The 27,140-nt window shown below is 57.3% G+C and overlaps 1 protein-coding gene across 1 annotated transcript; it reads right to left on the bottom strand.

Annotated features, from left to right (window-relative positions):
• Positions 1 to 95: 95 nt before the first annotated feature.
• Positions 96 to 27,140, bottom strand: ATP8B3 (ATPase phospholipid transporting 8B3). Its single transcript, XM_073017153.1, has 28 exons — positions 26,681 to 27,140; positions 25,828 to 25,892; positions 24,706 to 24,797; positions 22,679 to 22,792; positions 21,633 to 21,731; positions 21,095 to 21,156; positions 20,548 to 20,620; positions 20,341 to 20,411; positions 19,820 to 19,902; positions 17,826 to 17,984; positions 17,430 to 17,518; positions 15,695 to 15,885; positions 15,382 to 15,590; positions 12,885 to 12,916; positions 12,622 to 12,795; positions 11,996 to 12,179; positions 11,793 to 11,905; positions 10,865 to 11,029; positions 10,646 to 10,757; positions 8,982 to 9,057; positions 8,238 to 8,337; positions 7,673 to 8,051; positions 7,279 to 7,502; positions 5,512 to 5,595; positions 3,880 to 4,119; positions 3,571 to 3,709; positions 3,206 to 3,333; positions 96 to 1,366 (listed from the first exon to the last, which is right to left on the bottom strand). The coding sequence occupies exons 1-28, from the start codon at positions 26,929 to 26,931 to the stop codon at positions 389 to 391; spliced, it is 4,686 nt and encodes a 1,561-aa protein (XP_072873254.1). The 5' UTR covers positions 26,932 to 27,140; the 3' UTR covers positions 96 to 388.

The raw sequence follows: 27,140 nt of genomic DNA, 5'->3' as shown, positions 1-27,140 counted from the left end.
GAACAACTTTGGAGAGCAATGAAGCTTTACCCACATTATCTTACCCCAGTATGAAGAAAAGTTTTCCCTGCAAATACCCGGCTAGAGCACTAGAGGTCAGTGCTTTGATTTTAAAAACCAGAAAGGAATACTCCATCACAAAAAAACTGTAGGGAAAGAGTGAGCCTCAATTAACGCTGGGGTCAGATGGACCCTGGTTTATTAGAAAAAGAAAAGCATGTGGAGCCCTGTCGTTAGAGGGAGGCCCCCTGCACGCTGGTTGACTTGCAGCAGAACTGGCTGGCGCTTCTTCCTCCCCAGGAAGGGCATCTTCCTGACATGCCAGTGTGACTCCTTTGGGCTGGAAGATGCCTCTTCATCAGATGGGTCTAGGGATTCAGATGCTATGTCATTGCTGACCCCTGGTCCCCTCCGCAGAGGGCAATGACTGCTCCTCTGGGGGCAAGGATGGCTGCTCCTCCCCGGGCACCAGCAGCCACTCCATGGATGATGATGACTGCTTCTCCACAGGCCAGGGCTCCACCTCCATAGGCTGCTCGCTCGTGGACGTGGACGATTCCGCCAGACTTGGTGGCAGAGTCTCCACCTGAGATTCGTGGGTCTTGTCTGGAAGTGGCACCGTCCCCTCCTTGGGGTTGAGGGGCTCCTTTTGCCAGCTCTTCCATAACGGTGTGGAGGGCTTCAAAAATGCTGACTTCTCCTCTGAGGAGTCTGGCTGGCTCTCCAATGTCAGCTGGCCTGAAAGCAATGACTGGCTCCCCAGAGGTTGTGGCTGGCTCTCAGAAGATGACAGCTGGCTTTCTCTGTGCAACGGTGGTTTCTCCTGATGAGAATATGACCTCTCCTTGGTCCACAGCAACTTCTCAGGAGAAGATGGCCTCTGTTTGGGTGACAGTGGCCTCTCCTGTACCCTTGGCAATTGCTCCTGGAAAGACCCAGACAATCTGTTGGTGCTGGTAAGCACATATCTGGGGAGGGCAAGTTGGTTTTCTGAATAAAGAGTGGATTGTCTATCCACAGAAAATGATGAGCTAGTTGTAGGGAAGTGCTGTACTTCCAGGGAGGACACCTGCCCCTGTGACTGGCGCTGCTTCTTCCCCAGGAAGGGCATCTTCCTGAGATGCCAGTGTGACTCCTCTGGGCTTGAAAATGCCTCTTCCTCAGATGGGACTATGGATTCAGATGCTATGTCACTGCTGACCCCTGGTCCCCTCCGCAGAATTGTGCCCTGAGTGATGAGGTCTGCGTAGCCCTCACGGTGGGAGAAGGCATAGCTGGAACGCCGGGCGCGAGACTCGCGGTACAAATGAGGCAAGGGCTCCACGACAAAAATCTCCTCGCTCGGGCCCTCCTCCACCTTCTCCTCCTGAAAAGCAAAGGGGAGAGCAGGGGAATCAGACTTCTATGCTTGGCTGACGGCTCTCCGGTGACCTGTCCCCCGAGGAGGAGAGGCAGGATTCAAAGCCCTTGGCCACTATGGATTGGCTAGGTTCTTCCCTACCCAGTTGAGCCAATTAGACTCCTCAACTCCCAGTGTCGAGTTCTAAGGAGGACTCCAGTCCTTTGCTTTTCAAGACCCATTAATTGGCCTTGCCCTGGAAACTAACCTTGGATCAGCCAATCAGAGTTATTGCCTGGGACTTAACCCTGGCTCAGCCAATCAGAGTCCTTCCCTGAGACTTAACTCTAGACCAGCCACCAGGTGCCTTGGCTGCCCTTTAGTGTCAAATCCAGGAGAGGTGAGCCTGGAACAGCCATGTGTCCAGCCTGTGCAGTAAAGGTGGCAGGAGCTGGGCAGGGAGAACAGAGGTGGCAGGGCAGGTACACCATTCCAGTCAATTCTGGGGCCCATCTCAGCTGCAACCTGCTTTTCCATATATGTTTTGGTTACGTGGGCTAGTAAGTCTCCCTCCCTTTTTTTTTTTTTTTCTTTGAGGTGGGGTCTTGCTCTGTTGCTCAGATAGGAATGCAGTGGCAAAATCATAGCTCACTGCAGCCTCAACCTCACGGGCTCAAGCGAGCCACCTGCTTCGGCCTCTCAAAGTACTGGGATTACAGGTGTGAGCCTCTGTGCCCGGCCTTGAGCACATGTCCTCAAGGTGCATCCATGCTGTGGCCTTTGTCAGAGCCTCACTCCTTCTCATGGCTCAGGTGTGTTTCATTGCATGGATGGAGCACGCTGTGTTGACCATCTGTCAACGGACTCGTTTCCAAGTTCCTCCTTTTGCCTAAACCACTTCAAGGTTGTTTCCGTCATCTCAATCCCCAAGCCCTAGATCTTTCAGGGTAGAATCTGATGGTGTTGGCTGGGCACGGTGTGGCTCATGCCTGAAATCCCAACATGTTGAGGCCAAGGCAGGAGGATTGCGTGAGCCCAGGAGTTCGAACCAGCCTGGGCACCATAATGATACTCCATCTCTAGAAAAAGGCTAAAAAATTAGCTGGGCATGGTGGTGCATGCCCGTGGTCTCAGCTACTTGGGAGGCTGAGGTGGGAGGATCATTTGAGCCTGGGAGGTTGAGGCTTCAGTGAGCCGTGATCACACCACTGCACTCCCACCTAGGCAACAGAGTGAGACCCTATCTCTAAATAAATCAATTAATTAAATAGAAACATTAAGGCCGGGCGCGGTGGCTCACTCCTATAATCCCAGCAGTTTGGGAGGCTGAGGTGGGCGAATCACTTGAGGTCAGGAGTTTGAGACTAGCCTGGCCAACATAATGAAACACCGTCTCTACTAAAAATACAAAAATTAGCTGGACGTGGTGGTGTGCGCCTGTAATCCCAGCTGCTTGGGAGGTTGAGGAAGGAGAATTGCTTGAACCCAGGAGATGGAGGTTGCAGCGAGCCGAGATTGTGCCACGGCACTCCAGTCTGGGTGACAGCACAAGACCCTGTCTCAAAAAATAAAAATAAATAAATAAATAAAACCTTAAGAGTCCAATAGCATCAGCATTGGAACCCAGGGTGGCCTTTGGGTGCTCTCTGCTGCTTTGTCTGGGAAGTGAGGTCTCCCTTCTTGGCAAATCGGGTCCCGGGGGCACTGGGCATGTGTCGGGGCTCTGCACCCACCCTTCCCCCCAGCCCAGTGTCTTGGGGGGCCAAGAGGGGCTGGGACACCTTGCAGTCCCCACACCCCGCGTGGCTCCCCCACCAGGGTCCTGGAATGTACCGGGTGAGGACCCCAGGCCCAGGCCCACCTCACCTTGGCGAGCAGCTTCTTGAGGGCTGGGAAGATGACCCGGAGGGCCAGGACAGGGAAGGTGTTTATGGACACGCTCAGCAGGACCACCAGCAGGATGGAGGGGGAGGACAGCACACTGAGGTCAGCGTCTGGGGGCAGGGCGGGGTCACAGCAGAGCCTGCTGGGAGCCTGTGCCGCCTCCCCCGCCCCCAGCCCCGAAGACGCCCCCAGGCCGCGGAGCGCCCTGGTGCCTTTGTGCCTGGTTCATAAAGGAGCCCGTTCCCCGGGACACTTTGCCTGACGACTGTCACGAGCAACCTGCCACCTCTTCCATCAGGGACCCCCGGCACCACGACCGCCCATCACACTTCCCCACGGGGGCTCACACAGAAACGGGAAGGTCTTGGGGGATACTCTGAAGAGCCACAAGCTCTGGGTGATGGTGGTCATGATGGCGTAGAAACCCAGGCTGAGAACGATGGTCACCACGCACAGGACAGTCCAGTACCTGATGATAAGAATGACCTGGACAGGCAGCATGGGGTAAATCCGGGGCCCGGTGGAGATTGCACCAGGACACCCGCCCCCAGGGTCCAGGGAGGGCGCCCAGCAAGGCCCCCAAAGCAGTGGTCCCCGGAGGAGGAGGCCTCCATAGGCCGTGTCCAAGGGCCCGGGGAGGTGAGGACCTTGCCCACCTCCATGGTGATGGACAGCAGGCCGGACAAGGCCACCACGACCGCAAAGGACTGGTGGTCGCTGAAGCTGGCAGGTCCCGCCGTGTCGCAGCTGATCCACAGCGTCATGAAGAAGTTGACCAGAGAGGTGGCCACGCCATGGGCGACTGCTTGGACGAAGACCCAGTAGTTGAAGAGCTCGTCCTTCTGCCCCGCCAAGTACAGCTCCGGCTGCTCCAGGCTCTGCTCCGCGCTCACATCCTGGGGGCAAGGGGAAGCTCTTGGGATTGCGGGGGATGGGGGACCCCCAACAGAGATCAGGACCTCCTCGGGCAGACCAGTAGGGTGGCCACTCTCTGTGTGCGGCTCTTTGAGTTTAAGTGAATTAAAACCAAGGAAGGCCAGGCACGGTGGCACACGCCTGTAATCTCAGCACGTTAGGAGGTCAAGGTGGGAGGATCGCTTAAGGCCAGGAGTTTGAGACCAGCCTGGACAACATAGTGAGACCTCCCATTTCTAAAAAGAACCTTTTAAAGTGGCCGGGTGTGGTGGTGGGCACCTGTAATCCCATCTACTTGGGAGGCTGAGGCAGGAGGATCATTTGAGCCCAGGAGTGGAGGCTGCAGTGAGCTGTGATTGCACCACTGCACTCCAGCCTGGGTGAGAGAATGGGACCTCATCTACAGAATAAAATAAAATGCAATGGAAAGAGCCCTGGAGGTTGGTCACGCGGCCACACGAATGCACTGGGTGCTGCTGAGCTGTATGCATGAGTCTGGCTGAGGAGGGTAGTTTACATGATTTGTATTCCACCACGGTTAAAGATGCCAGCAAGGCCGGGCACAGTGGCTCACGCCTGTAATCCCAGCACTTGGGGAGGTCAAGGTGGAGGGATCACCTGAGGTCAGGAGTTCAAGACCAGCCTGACCAACATGGTGAAATCCTGTCTCTACTAAAAATAAAAAAATTAGCCGGACGTGGTGGTGCACGCCTGTAATCCCAGCTACTTGGGAGGCTGAGGCAGGAGAATTGCTTGAACCCGGGAGGTAGAGGTTGCAGTGAGCTGAGACTGTGCCACTGCACTCCAGCCTGGGCAACAGAGCGAGATCCTGTCTCGAGGAAAAAAAAAAAAAAAACGGTTCTAGCAAACATGAAATGAGATGTAAAATCCGGTCCCTGGGTCACATCGGCCGCAGCACAAGCGTTCCTCACTGCTTACATGTGGCCACTGGCTTCTGTGCTGGATTGCATAGGTGTGGGACACTTCCATCATCTGGAACATTCCATGTGACCCACCCTCCCAACTCCAGATCGCGTAGCTGGGGCCTCTTGGAGCTGGGGGATAATAAACCTAGCAGAGTCATCTGCTCTGATCCCCTCTCCCCATTGCATGGATGAGCAAACAGAGGCCCCGGGGCTCCAGCACAGGGTGGGGGCTCCCACACACAGGAGGAGCTGGACGGCCCCAGGATGAGTGTAGGCTCTGGTGGGAGGAGGTCAATGGCAGTGGGTAGGGAGAGGTACTGGACTGCACCCCCTGAGCCCTACCCCATGGCCTGAAGGTCTCCCAGCCCCCTTCCCCCCAAGGAGCAGAGGAGAGGAGGAGAGGCTGAGCAGAGATCTGAAAGGAGGACCCAGCCTTGCCCTGCTCACCTGCTCAAAGAGCCCAATGTAGAGAACTGGCAGGGTACTGTACAGGAGGTTGAAAAGAGCCAGGAACCATCCTTCATACAGGGGCTGAGCCGGGGGAGAAGGGCAAGAAGAACAAGTCAGCCTCCAGACACCCAAGGAGCCTGCCAAGCGGGCACCCAGGGAGGGTTCTGGGTGAGGTAGAAAGTCGAGTTACACTCAAGGTTGGGGCTGGGACTGGGGTGGGGTGAAGTGTGGACTGATAAACGTGGGAAGATAAAGGGAGGGAGGAAAGCATGATCAAATTCCCTCATAACGGCACCTCTGGGTTTTTGTTTTAATTGGATGGCCTCAAAAAAGATACAGGCCAGGCACAATGGCTCATGCCTGTGATCTCAGCACTTTGGAAGGCTGAGGCGGGCAGATCACTTGAGGCCAGGAGTTTGAGACCAGCCTGGCCAACATGGTGAAACCCCATCTCTACTAAAGATATAAAAATTAGCTGGGTGTGGTGGTAGGCTCCTGTAATCCCAGCTACTCGGGCGGCTGAGACAGGAGAATCGCTTGAACCCAGGAGATGGAGGTTGTACTGAGCCGAGATCATACTATTGCACTCCAGCCTGGGCAACAAGCGTGAAACTCTGCCTAAAAAAGAAAAAAAAAAGGCTGGGTGTCATTGCTCATGCCTGTAATCCCAACACTTTGGGAGGCTGAGGCAGGCAGATCACAGGAGTTCAAGACCAGACTGGCCAACATGGCAAAACCCTGTCTCTACTAAAAATACAAAAATTAGCTGGTTGTGGTGGCAGGCGCCTGTAATCTCAGCCACTAGTGGGGCTGAGGCAGGAGGATCGCTTGAACCCGGGAGGCGGAGGTTGCAGTGAGCCGAGATTGTGCCACCGCACTCCAGCCTGGGCAACAGAGCGAGACTCTGTCTCAAAAAATAATAATAATAATAAAAATAAAACAGAAACCAATATATGCTTACTAAGGGGTTTCCGTAAAACTCTCTCTCAAATGCCCAGGTGTTAGTACTGGGAGCTCATTCCTTCTCAAAGGCACCTAACTCCCAACAGCTTCCCTACACGCAGGGAACAGCACTGCCCTGGGCCTCTTCTAGTCCTTGTCATGATACCGCTCAAAGTCTTGAGTGGAGTGCCAGCTCCCACATCAGATCTTCTCTGGGGTTCAACATCTTGTTCCTTCAACTGTCCCCAGAAGGGGAGGTCCATGTGTAGTGCCTGCCCTTGCTTGAAAGCTCTGAGTGTGCCCGGCACGGTGGCTCACGCCTGTAATCCCAATACTTTGGGAGGCCGGAGTGGGCAGGTCACCTGATGTCAGGAGTTCGAGACCAGCCTGGCCAACATGGTGAAACCCCGTCTCTACTAAAAATACAAAAATTAGCCAGGCCTGATGGTACAATGCCTGTAATCCCAGCTACTCGGGAGGTGGAGGCAGGAGAATCACCTGAACCCGGGAGGCGGAGGCTGCAGTGAGCCGAGATCGTGCCATTGCACTCCAGCCTGGGTGACAGAGTGAGACTCTGTCTCAAACAAAACAAAACAAATATCCTGGAAGTTGCTGGGCACAGAGCTAGCCAGGGACCATCACTTCCCTTCACCTGGACTCTAGGCCTCCACTAATGCAGCCTTGCCATGTGGCCTCAGGCAAGACCTGCCCACCGAGGATTCCGGAGTTCTCAGTGTGCCCAGTGCTGCTCCTAGCAGGTTTGGGAGGGGCACGGCATCCCCAGAGGCCCTGGTCATGGGGCAGCCAGGCCGGGGGATGCACCTGGGCAGTGAAGCCATTGTAGCAGGCGAACCAGACCTGCACCATCATGCTGGCCATGGTCTTATAGAAGAAGTAGCGCAGGAACTTGCAGATCCGCACGTAGGACCAGCGGCCGTGCACCAGCAGGAGGCGCTGCAGGAAGCAGAACTGGCCCAGCACGAAGTCGCTGTTCTGAGCAGCCTGCATGCCCTCCTGGCCGGCCAGCCCCACGCCCACGTCCGCGGCTGCGGGGCACAGGCAGCGGGTCAGCCCCTCGCACGCCCCCAGACCCCCCCCCATCGTTCCGTCCCTCATCAGCCCCCCTACCTGCCTCAGGTCCCCCCAGTCCCACCGCCACCTCCGTCAGCCGCCCCCACTCGCCCCGGGCACCCCCAGCCCTGCCGCTGCCACCCACTCTTGATCATGTTGACGTCGTTGGCGCCATCCCCGATGGCCAGGGTCACCACCTGGTGGTACTTCTTGACCAGGGCCACGATCAGGGCCTTCTGCTTGGGCGTCACGCGGCAGCAGATGACCGCCTGGCAGTTGGACGCCAGGTCCACGAAGGCGCGCTCCTGCAGCACCTCGGACCTACGGCGAGCTCCGGAATCCTCGGCCGAATCCTCGGCCGGCGGCGCGGCCAGCGGGAGCCCGAACCTCCGGCACAGCAGGGACAGGCGCCTGGCGTAGAGGAAATCCCTCCTGGACTGGCCGGGCTCCTGCCACGCCCCGTCCATGTTCACGTTCTGCACCAGGGCGCGCGGCTCCTTCCGCAGGGACACCAGCAGCTTGTCCTGGCAGGCGGGGAGGGGACTGTGCCAGGCGCCGCGGCCTCCAGTCCAGCCTGGAGCCTGCCCGGCCCTCGGCCTTGCCAGCAGCCCCCACCCCGGGGTCCTTTGAGGCCCCCACCCCGAGCCCGCCACCCCTCCAGGCCCCTCCCTGGCGCCGGGACCCCGCCGTCCACCCTGAGCGACACTGACCAGGAAGTCTCCGTTAATGACCAAGGCCAACTTGACCTGCGACAGGGACTTCTTGGTTAGAAAGTCGTTACTGCTTTCCCAGTAGGTCTCCAGGATGCGGCTGTCGGGGCAGGCGCAGGGGTCAGCGGGGCAGGGGAGGGGGCGGGCTTCTCCCCACTTCCCTGGGAGCTCCACTGCCCCTCCCAACCCCTCCACTGCCCACCCCCTCACCGCTGCCCCTCCCCCTCCCCCTCTCCTCTTCCCGGTTCCCCTCCCCTTCCCTCCTACCCTCCCCTCTCCCTTCAGTGCTCCTCTCCTCCCCCACCCCTGCCCCTCCCCCTCCCCTCCCCTCCCCTGCCCATTTCCCCTGTGCCTCCCCCTCCCCTCCCTCTCCCCTCCTGCTCCATCCACTGCCCCTCCCCGCCCCTTTCCCCTGCCCCTCCCCCAACCTCCACTGCCCACTTCCCCACCTCTGCCCCTACCCCTCTCCCTCACATTCCCTCTCTCTCCCCTCCCCTCTCTCTCCTCTGCTCCTCCCCCTCCTCTGCCTCTCCCCCTCTCCCTCCCCTGCCCCTTCCCCTTCCCTTGAGGCTCCCCCCACTGCCCACTCCCCCACTCCTTCCTCCTACCCTTCTCTCCCCTCAATCTCCCGCTTCCCATTGTGCCTCAGGCTCCCCGTCCAATGAGACAAGCACCTGGGCCAGGTGCCCCTTGTTCTCATCTCCCCACTCCCCTTGCTCACCCCCCCAACCCCACACTTCTTACGTAATCTCCTTCTCCTCCAGAATGAGCATATTCTCTGATAGCAGCTCGCAGGCGAAGCCGACGTTAACAGCGGTCTCTGCGAACCAGAACCAGACCTGCTCAGTGCCTCTGTGACCCGCCCTGCACCGGCGGCCTGGGGGCCACGCCCACTGTACCCGGTGGACCCTGGCCCGACCAGTGGCAGCCGCATGCCCCACCCTCTGGCCATGGTGATTGGTTCAGAGAAGGGCTCGTAACCCAGGCTCGCCAATGAGAGCCAGCCCTGAGATTTTGACTGCAGTTCTGGCTGGAACTGGGCTGCCCAGAGACGTGTCTGAGGCCAGAATCATCAGGCACATGTGCCTAGGATCCACGGTGCCTTCAGGAACCCACAAAATGTCTTTTTTTTTTTTTTTTTTTTTTTTTTGAGACGGAGTCTCACTCTGTCGCCCAGGCTGGAGTGTAGTGGCCGGATCTCAGCTCACTGCAAGCTCCGCCTCCCGGGTTTACGCCATTCTCCTGCCTCAGCCTCCCGAGTAGCTGGGACTACAGGCGCCCGCCACCTCGCCCGGCTAGTTTTTTGTATTTTTTAGTAGAGACGGGGTTTCACTGTGTTAGCCAGGATGGTTTCGATCTCCTGACCTCGTGATCCGCCTGTCTCGGCCTCCCAAAGTGCTGGGATTACAGGCTTGAGCCACCGCGCCCGGCCCCAAAATGTCTTAATATCTTTTTTTTTTTTTTTTTTTTTTGAGACAGAGTCTCACTCTGTCACCCAGGCTGGAGTGCAGTGGCGCGATCTCGGCTCGCTGCAAGCTCTGCCTCCCGGGTTCACACCATTCTCCTGCCTCAGCCTCCTGAGTAGCTGGGACTACAGGCGCCGGCCACTACGCCCGGCTAATTTTTTTTTTTGTATTTTTAGTAGAGACAGGGTTTCACTGTGTTAGCCAGGATGGTCTCGATCTCCTGACCTCGTGATCCGCCCCTCTCAGCCTCCCAAAGTGCTGGGATTACAGGCGTGAGCCACCGCGCCCGATCTTAATATCTTCTTAAATCAGAAGGGAAATAATTGAATATTTTTCCCTGGGCTGGCTCCTGGCCAAAAGAGGGCACCCTGAAAATCTTTTTTTTTTTTTTTTTTTTTTTTTTTTTGACAAGGGCTCACTCTGTCACCCAGGCTGGAGGGCAGTGGCGCGATCATGGCTCACTGCAGCCTCAACCTCCTGGGCACAAGCGAGCCTCCTGTCTCAGCCTCTGGAGAAACTGAGACCACAGGCATGCGCCACCGCGCCCCTCTGAGAGTTGCAGCCTTTTTTGTTTGTTTGTTTTGTTTTTTGTTTTGTTTTGAGACAGTCTCACTCTGTCTCCCAGGCTGGAGTGCAGTGGCACGACCTTGGTTCACTGCAACCTCCGCCTCCCAGGTTCAAGTGATTCTCTTGCCTCAGCCTCCTGGGTAGCTGAGGTGACCGACGCGCGCCACCACACCCGGCCAGGCCCATTTTTGTATTTTGAGTAGAGACAGGGTTTGACCATGTTGGCTCTGCTGGTCTCAAACTTCTGACCTCAAGTGATCTACCCGCCTCAGCCTCCCAAAGTGCTGGGATGACAGGCGTGAGCCTTCAAACTTCGGGGAAATTTGAAGATCCATGCTGCGGGGGCTCAGCCACCTGGAGCCGCCCAGGACTCACCCTGCTTGTCCCCAGTGAGCACCCATATTTTGATGTTGCTCTTCTTGAGACATTTGATGGTTTCAGGAATGCCGTCCTGAAGTCTGTCCTCGATGGCTGTGACTCCCAGCAGCTGGTGGGGGAGGAGGGCAGGACGGGGAAGATGCTGAGCAGCCGCCCAGCTCCCTGGCAGGGGCAGGAGAGTCCAGGGCCCCCTTGGAAGCCCTGCTGCCCACCCACCTTGAGGTTCTGCTCCAACTCGTTGTACACCTGTTGCAGGGCCTGCGCCCGGTTCTGTAGCTGGAGGCTGGCCTCCTGGTGGCGCTGCCGCCAGTCCTCGTAAATGTCCTCAGCCACCTCCCTGTAGGCCAGGCACAGTGTCCGCAGGGTCTCCTGGGCAAAGGCCTGGGGGCCGGGCAGGTGGAAGCTGTCACCATCCTGAAGCCGACATCTGAGGCTCAGCCCTCCTCACCCCCCCGCTGGGCTCCCGAGCCTGTGCCCCCCAACCAAAAGCCTATTGCCTCCCCTGCCAACAGCAGCCTTGAAGGAGCTCAGAAAACTGGTCTGAGTCCAGGCGTGGTGGCTCACACCTGTCATCCCAGCACTTTGGGATGCTGAGGCAGGCGGATTAGTGGAGGCCAGGAGTTCCAGACCAGGTTGGCCAACATGGTGAAACCCTGTCTCTACTAAAACTACAAAGATTAGCCAGGCGAGGTGGCAGGCGCCTGTAGTCCCAGCTACTTGAGAGGCTGAGGCAGGAGAATTGCTTGAACCCAGGAGGCAGAGGTTGCAGTGAGCTGAGATCACACCACTGCACTCCAGCCTGGGCGACAGAGCAAGACTCTGTCTCAAAAAAAAAGAAAAGAAAAGAAAAGAAAAGAAAAGAAAAGAAAAGAAAAGAAAAAGACACTGTCTCTGTGGGGGGACACTTTGGAGTTCAGCTGCCTTCCAACCTGTGTATGTGTGTGTTGTGTGTTGCCAGGGGAGGGTGTTTTGTACAGTGCACAACCTACCCAACTGTACACAGCCATCCCAGGTACCCACAGCCATTCATTTCTCTGTACAGTCTCCTCCCCTGCCTCCTCCTCCTGTCCCTACACACACACACACACATACACACACACACACACACACACACACACCAGCCTTCCTCCCTGCAGGGACTCACAGCCAAGGCCGCCTCTGTGGCAAATTCCGTTGCCCCTCTCCTGTGCAAGCGTTGGAAGATGACCGTGTCGGCGCCCTTGGTGTACAGGCAGATGGTGCCCTCTGGCTTTCGGACTGTGGGGGAACAGGTCCTGCTGCCCACAGAGGCTCCCCGGTTGCCCACCCGCCTGGTGGGGGGGCCAGGGCTTGGGCGGCGGGGCTTACCCAGCACCGACATCCGCTTGCGCATGCTGTTGAAGTCCATTATGGCCAGGACCTGGTAGACCCGCTCCTCCCCCAGCTCCACGATGGTGATGGTGTCCTGGGTGCGGGACAGGAACACGTAGCCGAAGTTCCGGGCCGCGGTGACCAGCGCCCCCTCGTCGGGGGAGGCCGCCTGGTACAACAGCTGGTCTGGTGGGGAGGGGGCCGTTTTGGGGTCACGTGGTGGAGCCCATCTCCATCTCCACGGTGCAGGGAGGAGATGGGCACCGCCCGGGCTACACCGTTATTGAGTGTGGCGGGGGATCCCCGCCTGGACAACCTCTCAGCCCAATGCACGGAGGGGAGCACTTGAGTCTAGACGACCTTCCTGCTCAACAACACATCCTGGGGCTCCAGCCGCAGGTCTGGGCATCCTTTATTGAGCCCTGAGGATGACACATCCGCCCTCCCGCCACGGTACTGGGCAACACCTCTGGGCTCCAGGCCCGGACACCCTCGAGGTGGGGCTGGGGTCACCGGCCTCAGCGCCCCCTAAGCCAGGTGAAGGGGGCCCTGGAAGATGGGCTGGGTGAGCCGTGGGGCTGGGGACACTGCCGTGCCCCTCAGAGATGCGGAGGCGGGTGGGCGCGCCCGGGGCACTCACGGCGGCTCTCCCGCACCATCACCGTATGGCAGATGGCCAGCAGGCGCCAGAACTCGCGCACCGCCGCGTCCCTGTTGCTCCGCACGAGGTTCAGCAGGGCCGCGTTGCGGAAAAGCAGCTTCCCGTCGGCGAACTTGTTCCAGAGGTAGGGGTTCTCCTGGGGGCGGGGCGCGGCGGGCTGTGGGCGGGCCACTCCCTGTGCCCCATGCCCCTCACCGTCCCGCGCTGCAGGGCGGGCAGGCTCACCTTGGGTCGGGTCCTGGCCTCCGAATCCGGCCCTGGGGAAAGACATGGCTTCAGGCCCCAGTTCCCACAGGCCCCCCATTCGGGATCCCACAGCCCCTGCCCCCTCGTCTCAGGCTTCTGGGGGCCACCGGATGCAGCCACACGAGCCAGGCCTGCGGTCCTGGAACTGACGCCCCGAGCAATCTTGGGGCGAAAGCTGACCTCGGTTTCCACCATCTGCAGAAAGCGGGAAGAGGGGAGCACGCCCATCCTGTCTCCCAGGGATCCCTAAAGGACGGCCTGGAGCGGGACGCGGCCCTATCCGTGGGACGTATTTTGTTTCCTACTCCTGGGTGAGTTTTTGTTCTTTTTTATTTATTTATTTATTTTTATTTTTTTATTTTTGAGACACAGTCCTGTTCTGTCGCCTAGCCTGGAGTGCAGTGGCACAAGCTCAGCTCACTGCAACCTCAGCCTCCTGGGTTCAAGCGATTCTCCTGTCTCAGCCTCCCGAGTAGCTGGGATGACAGGTGCCTGTCACCACGCCTGGCTCATTTTTGTATTTTTAGTAGAGACGGGTTTCACCATGTTGGCCAGGCTGGTCTCAAACTCCTGACCTCGTGATCCGCCCTCCTAGGCCTCCTAAAGTGCTGGGATTACAGGTGTAGCCACCGCGCCCAGTCACTTTTTATTCTTTATTGTTCTTAGAGATGGGGTCCTACTCTGTGGCCCAGGCTGGAGTGCAGTGGTGCGATCATAGCTCACTGCAGCCTCAACTTCCCGAGCTCAAGCCATCTTCCCTCTTCAGACTTCCAGGTTGCTGGAGCAACAGGTGCACACCACCCCTTTGTGGTGTCTTTTTTTTTTTTTTTTTTTTTTTTTGAGATGGGGTCTCTCTCTATCACCCAGGCTGGAGTGCAGTGGCTTGACCTTGGTTCACCACAACCTCCACCTTTGGGTTCAAGCAGTTCTCCTGCCTCAGCCTCCTGAGTAGCTGGGACTACGGGTGCACACCACCACGCCTGGCTAATTCTTTGTATTTTCAGTAGAGACAGGGTTTCGCCATGTTGGCCAGGCTGCTCTCAAACTCCTGACCTCAGGTGATCTGCCCGCCTCAACCTCGGGCCCCTTTTTCTATAGCTGAACTTGAACCATTTCTTGGGGACTTCTCACTACACTAAATTATGACCCAGTTCAAACCATGTGCCCTGGTTATAAATTAGACCTGGGGCTGTCAAACTACACCCCACCACATCGTCAGTTTTTGTATGGCCTGTGAGCTAAGAATTGCTTTTGGATTTTTAAATGGTCAGGAACAAAAATGGCAAGAAGAATATTATTTTGTGGCCGAGCGCGGTGGCTCACGCCTATAATCCCAGCACTTCGGGAGGCCGAGGCGGGCGGATCACGAGGTCAGGAGATCGAGACCATCCTGGCTAACACAGTGAAACCCCGTCTCTACTGAAAATACAAAAAAATTAGCTGGGCGTGGTGGCGGGCGCTGAGGCTGGGAGGCTGAGGCAGAATGGCGTGAACCCAGGAGGCGGAGCTTGCAGTGAGCGAAGATCACACCACTGCACTCCAGCCTGGGCAGAGACTCCGTCTCAAAAAATAAAAAAAATAAAAAATAAAAAACTGTTTTGCAATCTGGGAAATACCCAAGAAATTCGAATTTCAGCATTCACAAATAAAGGCTTGTGAAAGTCAAAAGAAGAATAGTGGCCGGGCATGGTGGCTCACATCCTCACATCTGTAATTCCAGCGCTTTGGGAAGTGGAGGCGAGCGGATCGCTTAAGCCCAGGAATTCAAGACCAGCCCAGGCAACACAGGGATACCCTGTCTTGACAAAAAATACAAAACTAAGCTGAATATGGTGGCATGCTCCTGTAGTCTTGGCTACTTGGGAAGCTGAAGTGGGAAGATCACCTGAGCCCAGGAATTCCAGGCTGCAGTAAGCTATGATTGTACCACTGCACTCCAGCCTGAGCCACAGAGCAAAGCCCCATCTCAAAAAAAAAAAAAAAAAAAAAAAAATACCGTTTAAAAGTTTGGCTAGGTGTGATGGCTCATGCCTGTAATGCCAATATTTTGGAGGCTGAAGCAGGCAGATCACCTGAAGTCAGGAGTTCGAGACCAGCCTGGGCAACATGGTGAAACCCCATCTGAAAAAATATACAAAAATTAGCCAGGCGGGGTGGCATGCAACTGTAATCCCAGCTACTTGGGAGGCCGAGGCAGAAGAATCAACCCAGGAGGCGGAGGTTGCAGTGAGCCGAGATCGCACCACTGCACTCCAGCCTGGGCAACAAGAGCAGAACTCCGTCTCAAAGAGAAAAAAAAAAAAAAGTTTGCTGGCCCCCTCTAAAAAAAAAAAACCAGGCCATCTTGCTATGGTTCCCTGGTTCTGATTTGGGCGGGGGTGCTGGGCATGGGGCCAGACGTGGCTCTGGTTCTCGGGCACCCCGAGCCCCTTGGAGATCGAGGACCCAGCCGGGAGCTCAGGTGTCGGGGCCGCACCGTAGATGCGGCCGTTGATGCAGCACTTGTTGAAGGTCAAGATGTTCTGCGTGAGCGTGCCCGTCTTGTCCGAGAAGATGTATTCCACCTGGCCCAGGTGGTCGTTGAGGCTGGTGCTGCGGGCCTTGGCGGGCACGTCCTGCGGCTGGTAGTACATCTGCACGTCCCAGTTGATGAAGACGCTGTTCCCCAGGTAGATGAACTCAGACCTGCAGAGGCACTCGGGGTCACGGTCAGCCCCGCCTGCTGTGCGCCATCCCCCATGCCTCCCCATTCTGTGTCTGCACCGGGCGCGCGGCTGGCAGGGACTCACAGGATGAACATGGACATCGGGATGGTGACGCTGAGCAGGATGAGGAAGCCCCAGAAGATGAAGAAGGCCTCTGTGGCCACACTGCTCTTGTGCAGCCCTGAGAGGTAGTGGTGCTGGCCTTTGAATTCTTTGACGGAGAAACCGAAGCTGAAGGCCAACACCAGGCAGATGAGCACCACGGAGATGAAGATCTGGAAAGCAGACGCGACGGGGTGGGTGACGGGGGCAGGGGTCCCCCACTCTGCCATCGGGATGGGGTGAACACAAACATAAGGCTGAGGCTGGGCATGGTGGCTCACACCTGTAATCTCAGCACTTCAGGAGGCTGAGGCAGGCGGGTGGCTTGAGGTCAGGAGTTCAAGACCAGCCTGGGTGACAAAGTGAGACCTCATCTCGATGAAAAACTTAAGAAATAAATTAGTCAGGCATGGTGATGCACACCTGTAGTCTCAGCTGCCCAGGAGGCTGAGGCCAGAGGATCGCTTGAGCCTAGGAGGCTGCAGTGAGCTATTATGGCGCCACCGCACTCCATCCTGGGCAATACAGTGAGATCGAAAAACATTTGTTTATTTATTTTTTTATTTTTTTAATTTTTTGAGACGGAGTCTCGCTGTGTCATCCAGGCTGGAGTGCAGTGGCGCGATCTCAGCTCACACAAGCTCTGCCTCCCGGGTTCATGCCATTCTCTGCCTCAGCCTCCTGAGTAGCTGGGACTACAGGCGCCCACCGCCACGCCCGGCTAATTTTTTGTATTTTTAGCAGAGACAGTGTTTCACCGTGTTAGCCAGGATGGTCTAGATCTCCTGACCACGTGATCCACTCACCTCGGCCTCCCAAAGTGCTGGGATTACAGGCGTGAGCCACCGGCCCCAGCCGAAAAACATTTATTTTTATTTGTTTATTTATTTATTTATTTATTTATTTATTTATTTATTTATTGAGACAGAGTCTTGCTCTGTTGCCCAGGCTGGAGTACAGTGGCATAATCTCAGCTCACTGCAACCTCCACCTCCGGGGTTCAAGTGATTCTCCTGCCTCAGCCTCCCAAGTAGCTGGGATTACAGGTGCCTGCCACCACACCCAGCTAATTTTCAATTTTCTGTAGAGACGGGGTTTCACCACGTTGTTCAGGCTGGTCTCAAACTCCCAACCTCAGGTGATCCGCCCACCTCGGTCCCAGAACGTGCTCGGATTACAGGCATAAGCCATCTCTCCCAGCCTAAAAAAAATATTTATTTTGGCCGGGGATGGTGGCTCATGCCTGTAATCCTAGCACTTTGGGAGGCTGAGAAGGGCAGATTGCTTGAGCACAGGAGTTCAAGACCAGCCTGGGCAACATGGTGAAACTCCGTTTCCACTAAAATACAAAAAAATTAGCCAGGAGTGGCAGCAGGCACCTATAGTCCCAGCTATTCGAGAGGCTGAGGCAGGAGAATTGCTTGAACCCGGGAGGCAGAGGTTGCAGTGAACCAAGATTGTGCCACTGCACTCCAGCCTGGGTGATGAAGCAAGACTCCATCTCTAAAAGAAATAATAATTTAAATAAATAATCATTACTATTTTATAAAAACTTTTTTTAAAAAATTACTTTAATGAAAGATTTTCTGGCCCAAAGACCTGCCCATAGGATCAGGCTACACATTTTGCAGAAGAAGGAAACTGAGGCCTAGAAGATGACATCCCTGACCGACCCTCCTCTGTGTTCCTGGGGCAGGGGCACTTGTTGGCAGCTCACCACAACCACCAGCTTGTTCATCAGGAGGTCTAGCTTGGTTCTCTTCAAATGGATCTTGCCACAGTTCTTCATAATTTTTGTGTCAAAACCTGCAAGGTTTGCAAACACGTATCCATCTATCCATCCACCCACCCACCCACCCACCCACCGACTCGTCCACCCACCCATCTACCCACCCATCACTCAGCCATCCCCACATCCATCCACCACGCCCCCATCTACTCACCTATTTGTCTATCCATCTATCCACCCATCCCCACATCTATCCACCCACCCACCCATCTACCCATCTATTTGTCTATCCATCCATGCACCCATCCACCCACCCATCCCCACATCCATCCACCACGTCCCCATCGGGACAGCTCCCACTCCAGGACCCTGGAGAAGACGTACCAGCATAAATGACCATTCCATAGCAGGTGTCTGTGTTGCGAATCCTGCAGCCTCGGAGGAGGAGGTTGCCAATGTCCAGGGAGTATTTCTTGTCATTCCATTCCAGGCACCCCACGAAGTGGTGCAACCGGCTGTTGGGCGCCTCACACGTCACCGTGCCTGTGGGCAGCCAGGTGGTCAGTGGTCAGTGGGCTCAGGCCCTCCTCCCCAGGTTCCCTGCGCCGGGTGCAGGTGAGAACATTCTGGCCACCCTCACAAGCCCCTCAGTGCCCCAAACTTGCCCTCTGGTGCCCCAGCACAGGGCTGCCTCAGGAAGGCTCCAAAGCCTTCCTGTCCCTGCCTGGCCTCAGGGACTTTGGGCAGGTTGTTCCTTCCACGGGGACTCACACTTCTCTGATCCTCCAGCCAGATCAGCCCCTCCTAGCTCCTAGCTCCTAGCTCCCGCCCTCGTGGTTCTGCGACGTTTATTCGTGCAAAGCTATTGTTACTGTCTGTGAGCTCCCTGAGAACGGGCGCCAGCCTCGTCTCAGCCACACTCTCACCCCAGGGCACGGCCCAGCACCTGCACACAGTAGGTGCTCAATAAATGTGTCAAGAGGGAAGAGGAGAAGGGACACCTGATTGATGAGCCTCCTCCTGGGTGCTGGAGCCCGTCCACCACCACCACCCCCCATTCCCCAACACCCTGCAATGTCCTCACTTCCGCCGGAGGAAACAGGTTCGGACCACACGGACTGGCCCAGGCAGCATTCGGTGAGGGTTAAAATGACAATGAGGCATGGGTTGGGACCCCAGAAGGGAGAGGGGCCACAGGGTTCCTGAAGGGTCCTCATCTGCCTCCCCATCACGTCTTACGGATGGGGAGCCTGACTCCGTCCTGAATGTAGGAACTGGAGACATCCATGGTGGGATGGCCAGAGGGCAGAGGAACTACAGGGCAAGCCCACACCTCAGGCCACCTCTCTGAACCTCAGTCTCTTCCTCTGAAAAATGGGTCCGTGCCCAGTGAGAATGCTGGGGCAGAGGGAGGAGGCCAGGGCGCACCAAAGCATCCTTGCTCACCCCAGGAGGAGTGCCAGAGGAAGAGTCACTGCCCGTCTATGATTCTGTGCCCTGACGGTGTTAAATAAGGGAGCTGGCCGGACGCGGTGGCACACGCCTATAATCCCAGCACTTTCAGAGGCCAAGGCAGGTGGATCACCTGAGGTCAGGAGTTTGAGACCAGCCTGACCAATATGATGAAACCCCATCTGTACTAAAAATACAAAAATTAGCCAGGCGTGGTGGCAGGTGCCTGTAATCCCAGCTACTCGGGAGGCTGAGGCAGGAGAAACGCTTGAACCTGGGAGGCGGAGGTTGCGGTGAGCTGAGATTATGCCACCGCACTCCAGCCTGGGCAACAGGAGCGAAACTCCATCTCAAAAAGAAAAGAAAAGAAAAAGAAGCAGCCAAGCAGTGGGGCGGGGTCAGCACTCCGTTCTTAGAGGCCATTCCCGCCACAGGAATCGCCAGCCCACGCACACAGGTGCCTTTTCAATGAAACAACCAAACATGACTGCGTTGTGGTTAAATTTTACACTTAATAGAATGTAGCATTTTATTTGTGGTTTTGACACACGGGCCTCACTCTGTTGCCCAGGCTGAGTGCAGTGATGTGATCACAGTTCACTGCAGCCTCAGCCTCCCTGGGCTCAAGCGAGCCTCCCACCTCAGCCTCCCAAGTAGCTGGGACCACCGGCACATGCCACCATGCCCAGCTAATTGTTTTATTTTTTGTGGAGATGGGGTCTCGCAATGTTGCCCAGGCTGGTCTTGAATTCCTGGGCTCAAGTGATTCTCCTGCCTCAGCCTCCCAAAGTGCTGGGATTCCAGGCGTGAGCCACTGGGCCTGGCCAGCACATTTTTTTGTAAAACAGTAATAACAACAACAAAATACCCTAACATTTAACTTTTACAGATTTGGGGGACGTGACTCCCTGCTCAATGTCGCTCACCTTGAAAGGACGCCATCTTCTTTACAGAGGTCAGTTCTTTGTGGGTGACCATCAGGGCCTGTCTGAACTTCAAGTTGGTCTCCCTGGTGACGAGGAGAGGAGGGAGGTGAAAAGAGAGGTGAAAATGGGGAGACAGTTGCTTCGAGGAGCCCCTGGACCCCTTCTGGAGTCACTCAGACATTTTCACTGAGCACCTACTAGTTTGCCAGCTGCCAGTCAGATGGCTGAGGTCTAGAGAGGGAGAAGGCCTTGCCCAAGGCCACACAGTATGTTTGCCAAAGTGCTGAGGCCAGGGCCTAGGGCTGCACACAAGGGGGCCTCCAGCAATGAAACAATGGGGAGAATGGGCGTCTTCCTCCCCTCAGTGCCTGGCAGCACCCACCCCCCAGACACTCATGGGGTGAGTGACCAGAATCTCTGGGTGACCTTGGCTGGCCGCCTCCTTGGTGATCAGGGAAGGGGGCTCCTCCGGGCCATGTGCCCCACCCCCCAGGGTCCCCAGCGATGCCACAGTTCCTCACCCGTCAATGTCCACCGTCTCCACGTAGCACAGGCTGCTGGGCTCCGTGCTGGCCAGCAAGAGCATGTCAGCCTGGGGTGGAGTGGGCAGCAGCGTTGCAAGAGGGGATGCAAGACAAGCCGGGGGTGTGGCAGCCCTCCCCACCCTGGGAGGGGCGCTCTCAGTACGGGGGCGTGGCTCTGGGACCTCAGGGTCAACCCCAGCTCACCGGGACAATGTTGTCCTTGTGGAGACAGACCACATCCCCCACGCACAGATTCTGCCATTTCTTCCGCTTGAAGCTGCGGGGAGAGGGGGTTGTGAGGGAGGCCCCTCCCTCTGCCGACCCTCCCCACACGGGGAGAGCAGAGGAACGGGATGTCGTGGGGCCTGCGGCTGCAGTCCCCACCTCCAGGCTTTTGCCCCCTCTGGAAGCCTTCCCCGGCCTCCCACCCCACTCCCCGCGGGTCCACACTCCCACCCAGTGACCTCCAGGGTCCTGCACCCACGTCCTCTTCAGACTTTCCTTGTCCTCCCCATCGCCGCAGCCCTAAGCTCTGCAGGGGTTCGCCATCGGGGCCTTGGCCTCTGTCCTCACCCCAGTCAAACGCCTAATGAATGCAGGCCAGTTCCCGTCGGACTCAACCAGCTGGTAGACCGGGGAGCATGGAAGGTGATGGACACTTGGCCAGGCACCCTGCCCTGCCGAGGCCAATGACCCTGCTGGGCTGGAGCCCCTGTGTCCCCGGGGATCCTGGCTGCAGCCCCAGCCTCACCTCTTCCCCATTAGAATCTGGCAGGGTCTGTTGTTGATGGTTCTGTCACTCTTGTGTCTCCCCTGGGCCAGGAGGGAAAGGATCAGAAAGACCGTCCATCCTCTCCTGCCCCTGCCCAAGCCGCTGCCGTGCTGCATCCCAGCAGTGCCCACCCACAACACGGGGTCCCTGTCCGCTGGCCCCATGCCACGTTGTGTCTGCCCAGGGATCCCGGGCACGGGGGCCACTGGACCCACTGCTGTCAGCGGGGAGAAGATAGGTGTGCTGCCCACCACCTAGTGTGCCTGCCAGACCACCACCCCACCAAAGCTCAATGGCCCCAAAACCACGCAGCTAGCGGAGCCAATGCCACCAGCGGCACCTCCCCAGTGTGGGTGCTAGTGGATAAGGACAACGTAGCCCCAACAGCTGAGGCTCCCAGGCCCATGTTCCCCTAATGCTCCAGGAAGCCCAGCCCTCTCCTGCTCTCACTCTCACCCAGGGCTCCCCCCCGCGTCCCCGCCCCCTCCCCCAGGCAGCTGTGTCCAACAGCACTCACGATGTCGTCCACCAGGTCCCGGGTGGCACGGATGAAGAGGAGGCAGATCATGGGGGCGCCAAGCGAGAACCAGGGCAGTGTGGACATGTCGGGAATGCTCTGACGTGGAGGGGGCCACAGGAAGGGTCACACCAGCCCCCTCCCCCGTCCCCTGCCCTTCCACCAAGCCAACCCAGCCCCGCACCATGTGACACCATCTGCTGGCCACCTTGGCCGGGCTCCAGCCATCACCTGCACCCCCCAGCCTTTGGGACAAACCGCCGGCATCCCTCCACCTGCCTGGAACTTCTCCCACACGCCTCCTCTCCCCAGCAAACTCCTCTTCTCCCATCCAAGCCCAGCTCCCACGTTGCCTCCTCCAGGGAGTCTTCCCCAGCCCCAAGCTTGGCCCTCACTGCTCCCCCTCCCTCCCGTGTTCCTGCTTCCCCAGGTCACCCTGCAGGTGTGAGCTCCACCATCCCCCACCCTGGTGCCCGGCCAGTGGCCTGCACACAGTAGGTACTGCATTAATGCTGAATGACTCGATGGATAAAAGGAGAACCTCTCTATCCAGAACCGAAATGAGACGTTGGGTGAGGGTGGGTGCTCTGAAAACAGCGCCCCTGGCCGGATGCTGGCCCCACGCTGGCCTGGACCACCCAGGTCCCAGGATGTGACGCTGCAGGTCTCAGAGAACATGCTCTGGGCTCCTCCTTCCCCCTCGCCTCTGAGGTCAGCTAGGAGGGCGGGGGCTAGGGAGCTGCGTGGCCGACTGTCTAGGCTGGGGAACGGCCACGCCTCCCGACACCCAGCCCTGCCCAGCAGGAACCAGTGGGGCGTGGAGAGGGTGCCGTCATCAGACCTGGAGGGTCCGTCCATCCACCTTCGTCATTCAACGTGTATTGAGCACCTCTTGTGTGCCAGGCCCTGGGCAGGGTAGTAGGGACTCAGCGATGAGGGTCCCAGTCTGTGGGGAGCGAGACATGAACCCACCCATCACATAGACAAATACATCAATGCTGCCAGGTGGCTAGGGGGGACCTCCTGCAGGAGGCGACGTGCCTCACCTGCAGGATGATGATGAGGAGGAAGTACAGGTTGGACACCCGGTGGAGCTGCTCGTACAGGTTCAGCGGCAGGAACGAGAAGAAGTTGTACTTGGCTGTGCGGATGACGTTGGTCTGGAACAAGAGCCGCAGGCCACGTGGCAGGGGGGTGCCTTCCAGGCCAGGGGATGGGGGTGTCCAAGGCCAGACCTGCCCCACTTGGCCTTGCCCAGAATCCTCTGGGCTATGGGACACCATTCATTAAGCACCTACTGAGCACCTGCTGAATGCAAAGTTTCAAGCCAGCATTATTAATAAATGCAAGACCTCAAGCCAGCATTTACTGAGCACCTGCTGAATGCAAAACTTGGAGCCAGGGTTATTGAATGCAAAGACTTGAAGCCACGTTTTACTGAGCACCTCCTGAATGCAAGGCCCCAGGGCAGCATTTACTGAACACCTCCTGAATGCAAGGCCTCGGGCAGCATTTGCTGAGCACCTCCTGAATGCAAGGCCCCGGGCGGCATTTACTGAGCATCTGCTGAATACAAGACCCCAGGCGGCATTTACTGAGCACCTCCTGAATACAAGACCCCGGGCGGCATTTACTGAGCACCTCCTGAATGCAAGGCTCCAGGTGGCATTTACTGAGCACCTGCTGAATACAAGGCCCCAGGCAGCATTTACTGAACGCTTCCTGAATGCAAGGCCTCAGGGCAGCATTTACTGAGCACCTCCTGAATGCAAGGCCCCGGGTGGCATTTACTGAGCATCTCCTGAAGCAAGGTCCCGGGCAGCATTTACTGAGCACCTCCTGAATGCAAGGCCCCAGGCAGCATTTACTGAGCACCTCCTGAATGCGAGGCCTCAGGGCAGCATTTACTGAGCACCTGCTGAATACAAGGCCCCGGGCAGCATTTACTGAGCACCTGCTGAATGCAAGGCCCCAGGCAGCATTTACTGAGCACCTCCTGAATGCAAGGCCTCAGGGAAGCATTTACTGAGCACCTGCTGAATACAAGGCCCCGGGCAGCATTTACTGAGCACCTGCTCAGTAATGCAAAAGCCTGGAGCCAGCATTAATTGAGCTTCTACTGAGTGCAAAGACTCGTTGAGCTGTGACCAGCATTTCCCAAAGCAGGACACCCAGGAGGATTTCAGGGCCCGATGGACACGTTGTACTTTCAGGTTGGGTATTAACACCATCATGTGCACTGGGACAGGGCAAATGAGACACCCAGAACTCTTGCGCCAAACCAGTGATTTGGTTAGGACGGGCGCTTCAGTCCTCGAGATGAAAATAAAAATACCGGCCGGATGTGGTGGCTCACCCCTGTAATCCCAGCATTTTGGGAGGTCAAGGCAGGTGGATCACTTGAGGTCAGGAGTTCCAGACCAGCCTGACCAACATGATGAAACCCCATCTCTACTAAAGATGCAAAAAATTAGAGGGACATGGTGGTGGGTGCCTGTAATCCCAGCTACTCAGGAGTCTCAGGCAGGAGAATCGCTTGAACCCGAGAGGCAGAGGTTGCAGTGAGCCAAGATCTCGACACTGCACTCAGACTGGGCAACAGAGCGAGACTCTGTCTCAAAACAAAAGAGAAAAAAGAAAAAAGAGGCTGGGTGCAGTGGCTCACACTTGTAATCCCAGCACTTTGGGAGGCCGAGGCAGGTGGATCACCTGAGGTCAGGAGTTCCAGACCAGCCTGACCAATATGGTGAAACCCCGTCTCTACTAAAAATACAAAAATTAGCTGGGTGTGGTGGCGCACGCCTGTAATTCCAGCTACTCGGGAGGCGGAGCAGGAGAATTGCTTGAGCCCTGGAGGCGGAGGTTGCAGTGAGCCAAGATCGTACCACTGCACTCCAGCCTGGGCGACAGAGCGAGACTCCATCTCAAAACAAAACAGAAAAAAAAAAAAGAAAAGAAAAATATCAAGCAAATACAAGCAGAGGCAGGACTGAAGAGGTGCAAAAAATAGATTCCCCAGGGGTGCCACGGCAGCTCCTCTGGGGGCCGGGGAGGCACGGGAGGGGCTGCCCACCTTGTATTTCTTCTTCCGCCAGCACAGGAACACCTTCTCCTTGAACTGCGTGTTGTAGGCGCGGTTGTTGGCCTGGACCTCCCAGGTGAATGCTGTAACGAGGGCAGAGCCGGGCGTCGCTGGAGCTCGAGGGCCAGGAAAAACAGCCCTAACCACCGCCCAGAGGAGGGCTAATGGGCCCCGAGGGACCCAGGTGCCAGGGAGGCCCGAGATGTCGGAGCCCCTAAAGACAGTCGGGCAGCAGGCACCACCTGGGGACCTACCAGACCCCTGCCCATAGGTGGCGTGGGCACAAGTGGATTGTGAGAGTGGCCACCCCACCCCCACCCCCGGCCATGGGCCAGTCCTGAGACGCAGAGAACAGGCCCTGGGAGACCCGTTCAGGCCTATACATTTTACAGAGGGAGGCAAACTGAGGCTTGGTGATGGGCTCTCGGGTGTCCAAGGCCATACATCCAGCAGACAGCCCGGATCTTTCTGGGCATGCAGCCCCCAAATCCTGAGTCAAATACCCCAAACCCAGTCAGTACTAGGGTTGGGGAGTACTAGAAACCAAATGAGAATCCTAGGCAAGGCCTGTCGTGCAGGTTTGGGGGGCCCCAGCCCATCTCAGCCTCAGCCCTGCACTTTTTTTTTTTTTTTGAGATGGAGTCTCGCTCTGTCACCCAGGCTGGAGTGCAGTGGCGTCTCGCTCTGTCACCCAGGCTGGAGTGCAGTGGCGTCTCGCTCTGTCACCCAGGCTGGAGTGCAGTGGCGTTTTGCTCTGTCACCCAGGCTGGAGTGCAGTGGTGTTTCGCTCTGTCACCCAGGCTGGAGTGCAGTAGCACAATCTCGGCTCACTGCAATCTCCACCTCCTGGGTTCAAGTGATTCTCCTGTCTCAGCCTCCCGAGTAGCTGGAATTACAGGCATACGCCACCACGCCCGGCTAATTTTCATACTTTTAGTAGGAACGGGGTTTCTCCCTGTTGCCCAGGCTGGTCTCAAACCCCTGACCTCAAGTGATCCACCCACCTCCACCTCCCAAAGTGCTGGGATTACAGGTGAGAACCGCTGCGCCTTGCCAGCCCTGCGCTTCGTAATCCCTCCCACCTGCACCACCCCCTCTGCTCAGGATCAGCACCTGAGTTCTTGTCCTCATCATCTTGGAGATCTTCTCTCTGGGCTAGGCTGTCCATGCTGGTGGGGCTGTGGGAGAGAGGGGCCCTGGGTCACAGCAGCGGCCCCAGCCCTTGCTGGGCACCACTCGTATTCAAGGAGCTCACGGCCTAGGGGTCGACCCTCTCAAATGCTACCTCCCACACTCATCTGCAGCCTCCCCCCAGGCTCTGAATGTCCAGCCATTGGCTGTATGTCTTGCCTTGGACACCCTGAGACCCAGGGGACCCCAAGATGATCCCCAAACCTGCAACAACCCATCTGCCAGTGTCCCCCGGCAGCCACCCCTGTTGCCTCCCGCCAGTTCAGCCTAGAAGGACTCTACCACCTGCCATGCCAGACTCCAGCCACTGCTCCCCACACCTCGCCTTTCCTGGAAGGACCACTCTCACCTCCTCCTGGTTTCGCTGACGGCCTCCTGCCCCTCTCCCCACGCGGCACCAGCTTAGAGGCTCAGTTGTCTGTTGACTGACTGGATGGGACCCCCGGGCTATATGTTATATCTCAAAACACAGCATGAGGGTCAGGCATGGCCATCCCCCCTCCTCACCCTCCCGGCTGGGCGCATAACTCTGATGGGGGCGATGGAGGCAGACAGCACATGGTCGGAAGATCCTGGAATCTTCTCTACTAGCAGGTTTAGGAATGTGGGTCTGGCTCTAGCTCTGCACTGGGGGCCCTGGTTTGGCCCCCTATGAGGAATAGGCAAACCACCCCAGACGCTAGCAATTGGCCCCCGACCTGCCCACTCTCTAGCAGTGCCCTCCTCACCAAGCCCCTGCTCCTGGGTTCCGGCGGCCCGGTGCACCCGTCCTCACCCTTCTGGTCTCCGTTCATACTTCCCAGCCCCACCACGCTGGGCCCTGTGCCTCCTCTGGGGTGCCCCTCTGCTTGGGGAGTCCCCCATCCCAGCTCTGATCACCTTCTCACCACCTCCGCGGATGCCAGCAGGACCTGAGCCTTCCTGAGTCAGGTCTGAGTCACCTGTGTCCCCAGGTCCTGGTGGGACAGGACTTGGCTCAGGACCAGCTCTGGTGCTCCTGGGAGTCTGAGCGGGGCCAGTGCCCATTCACCACATGAGGAAAAGGGAGGTTCAGGGCGAAGAGGGGTTTAGGCTGTGGGACGGGGGAGTGGTGGGGAGACCCCCGTGGGGGCAGACTGGGGGTCGGAGAGTTGGAGAGAATGCTCAGATGGCCAGAATCCACTCAAAGTGTATCTGGGGGCAGAAACAGACACGGACACAGCGCTGGCTTCCTGCCCCCTCACTAACTGGGACGC

This window comes from Chlorocebus sabaeus, chromosome 6 (genome assembly GCF_047675955.1).
Source record: "Chlorocebus sabaeus isolate Y175 chromosome 6, mChlSab1.0.hap1, whole genome shotgun sequence".
Lineage (NCBI taxonomy): Eukaryota > Metazoa > Chordata > Mammalia > Primates > Cercopithecidae > Chlorocebus > Chlorocebus sabaeus.
This window is presented reverse-complemented; position numbering and strand designations above follow the sequence as displayed.

Bases quoted from the DNA above. Each gene is read 5' to 3' on its own strand.
- ATP8B3 (XM_073017153.1), bottom strand. From the start codon at position 26,931: ATGGGCACTGGCCCCGCTCAGACTCCCAGGAGCACCAGAGCTGGTCCT. The intron at 12,917-15,381 runs GTGCGGCCCCGA...GTCTTTCCCCAG, and splicing joins CATCAACGGCCGCATCTACG to GGCCGGATTCGGAGGCCAGG. The intron at 10,758-10,864 runs GTGGGTGGGCAG...CTCCCCCACCAG, and splicing joins AGTTGGAGCAGAACCTCAAG to CTGCTGGGAGTCACAGCCAT.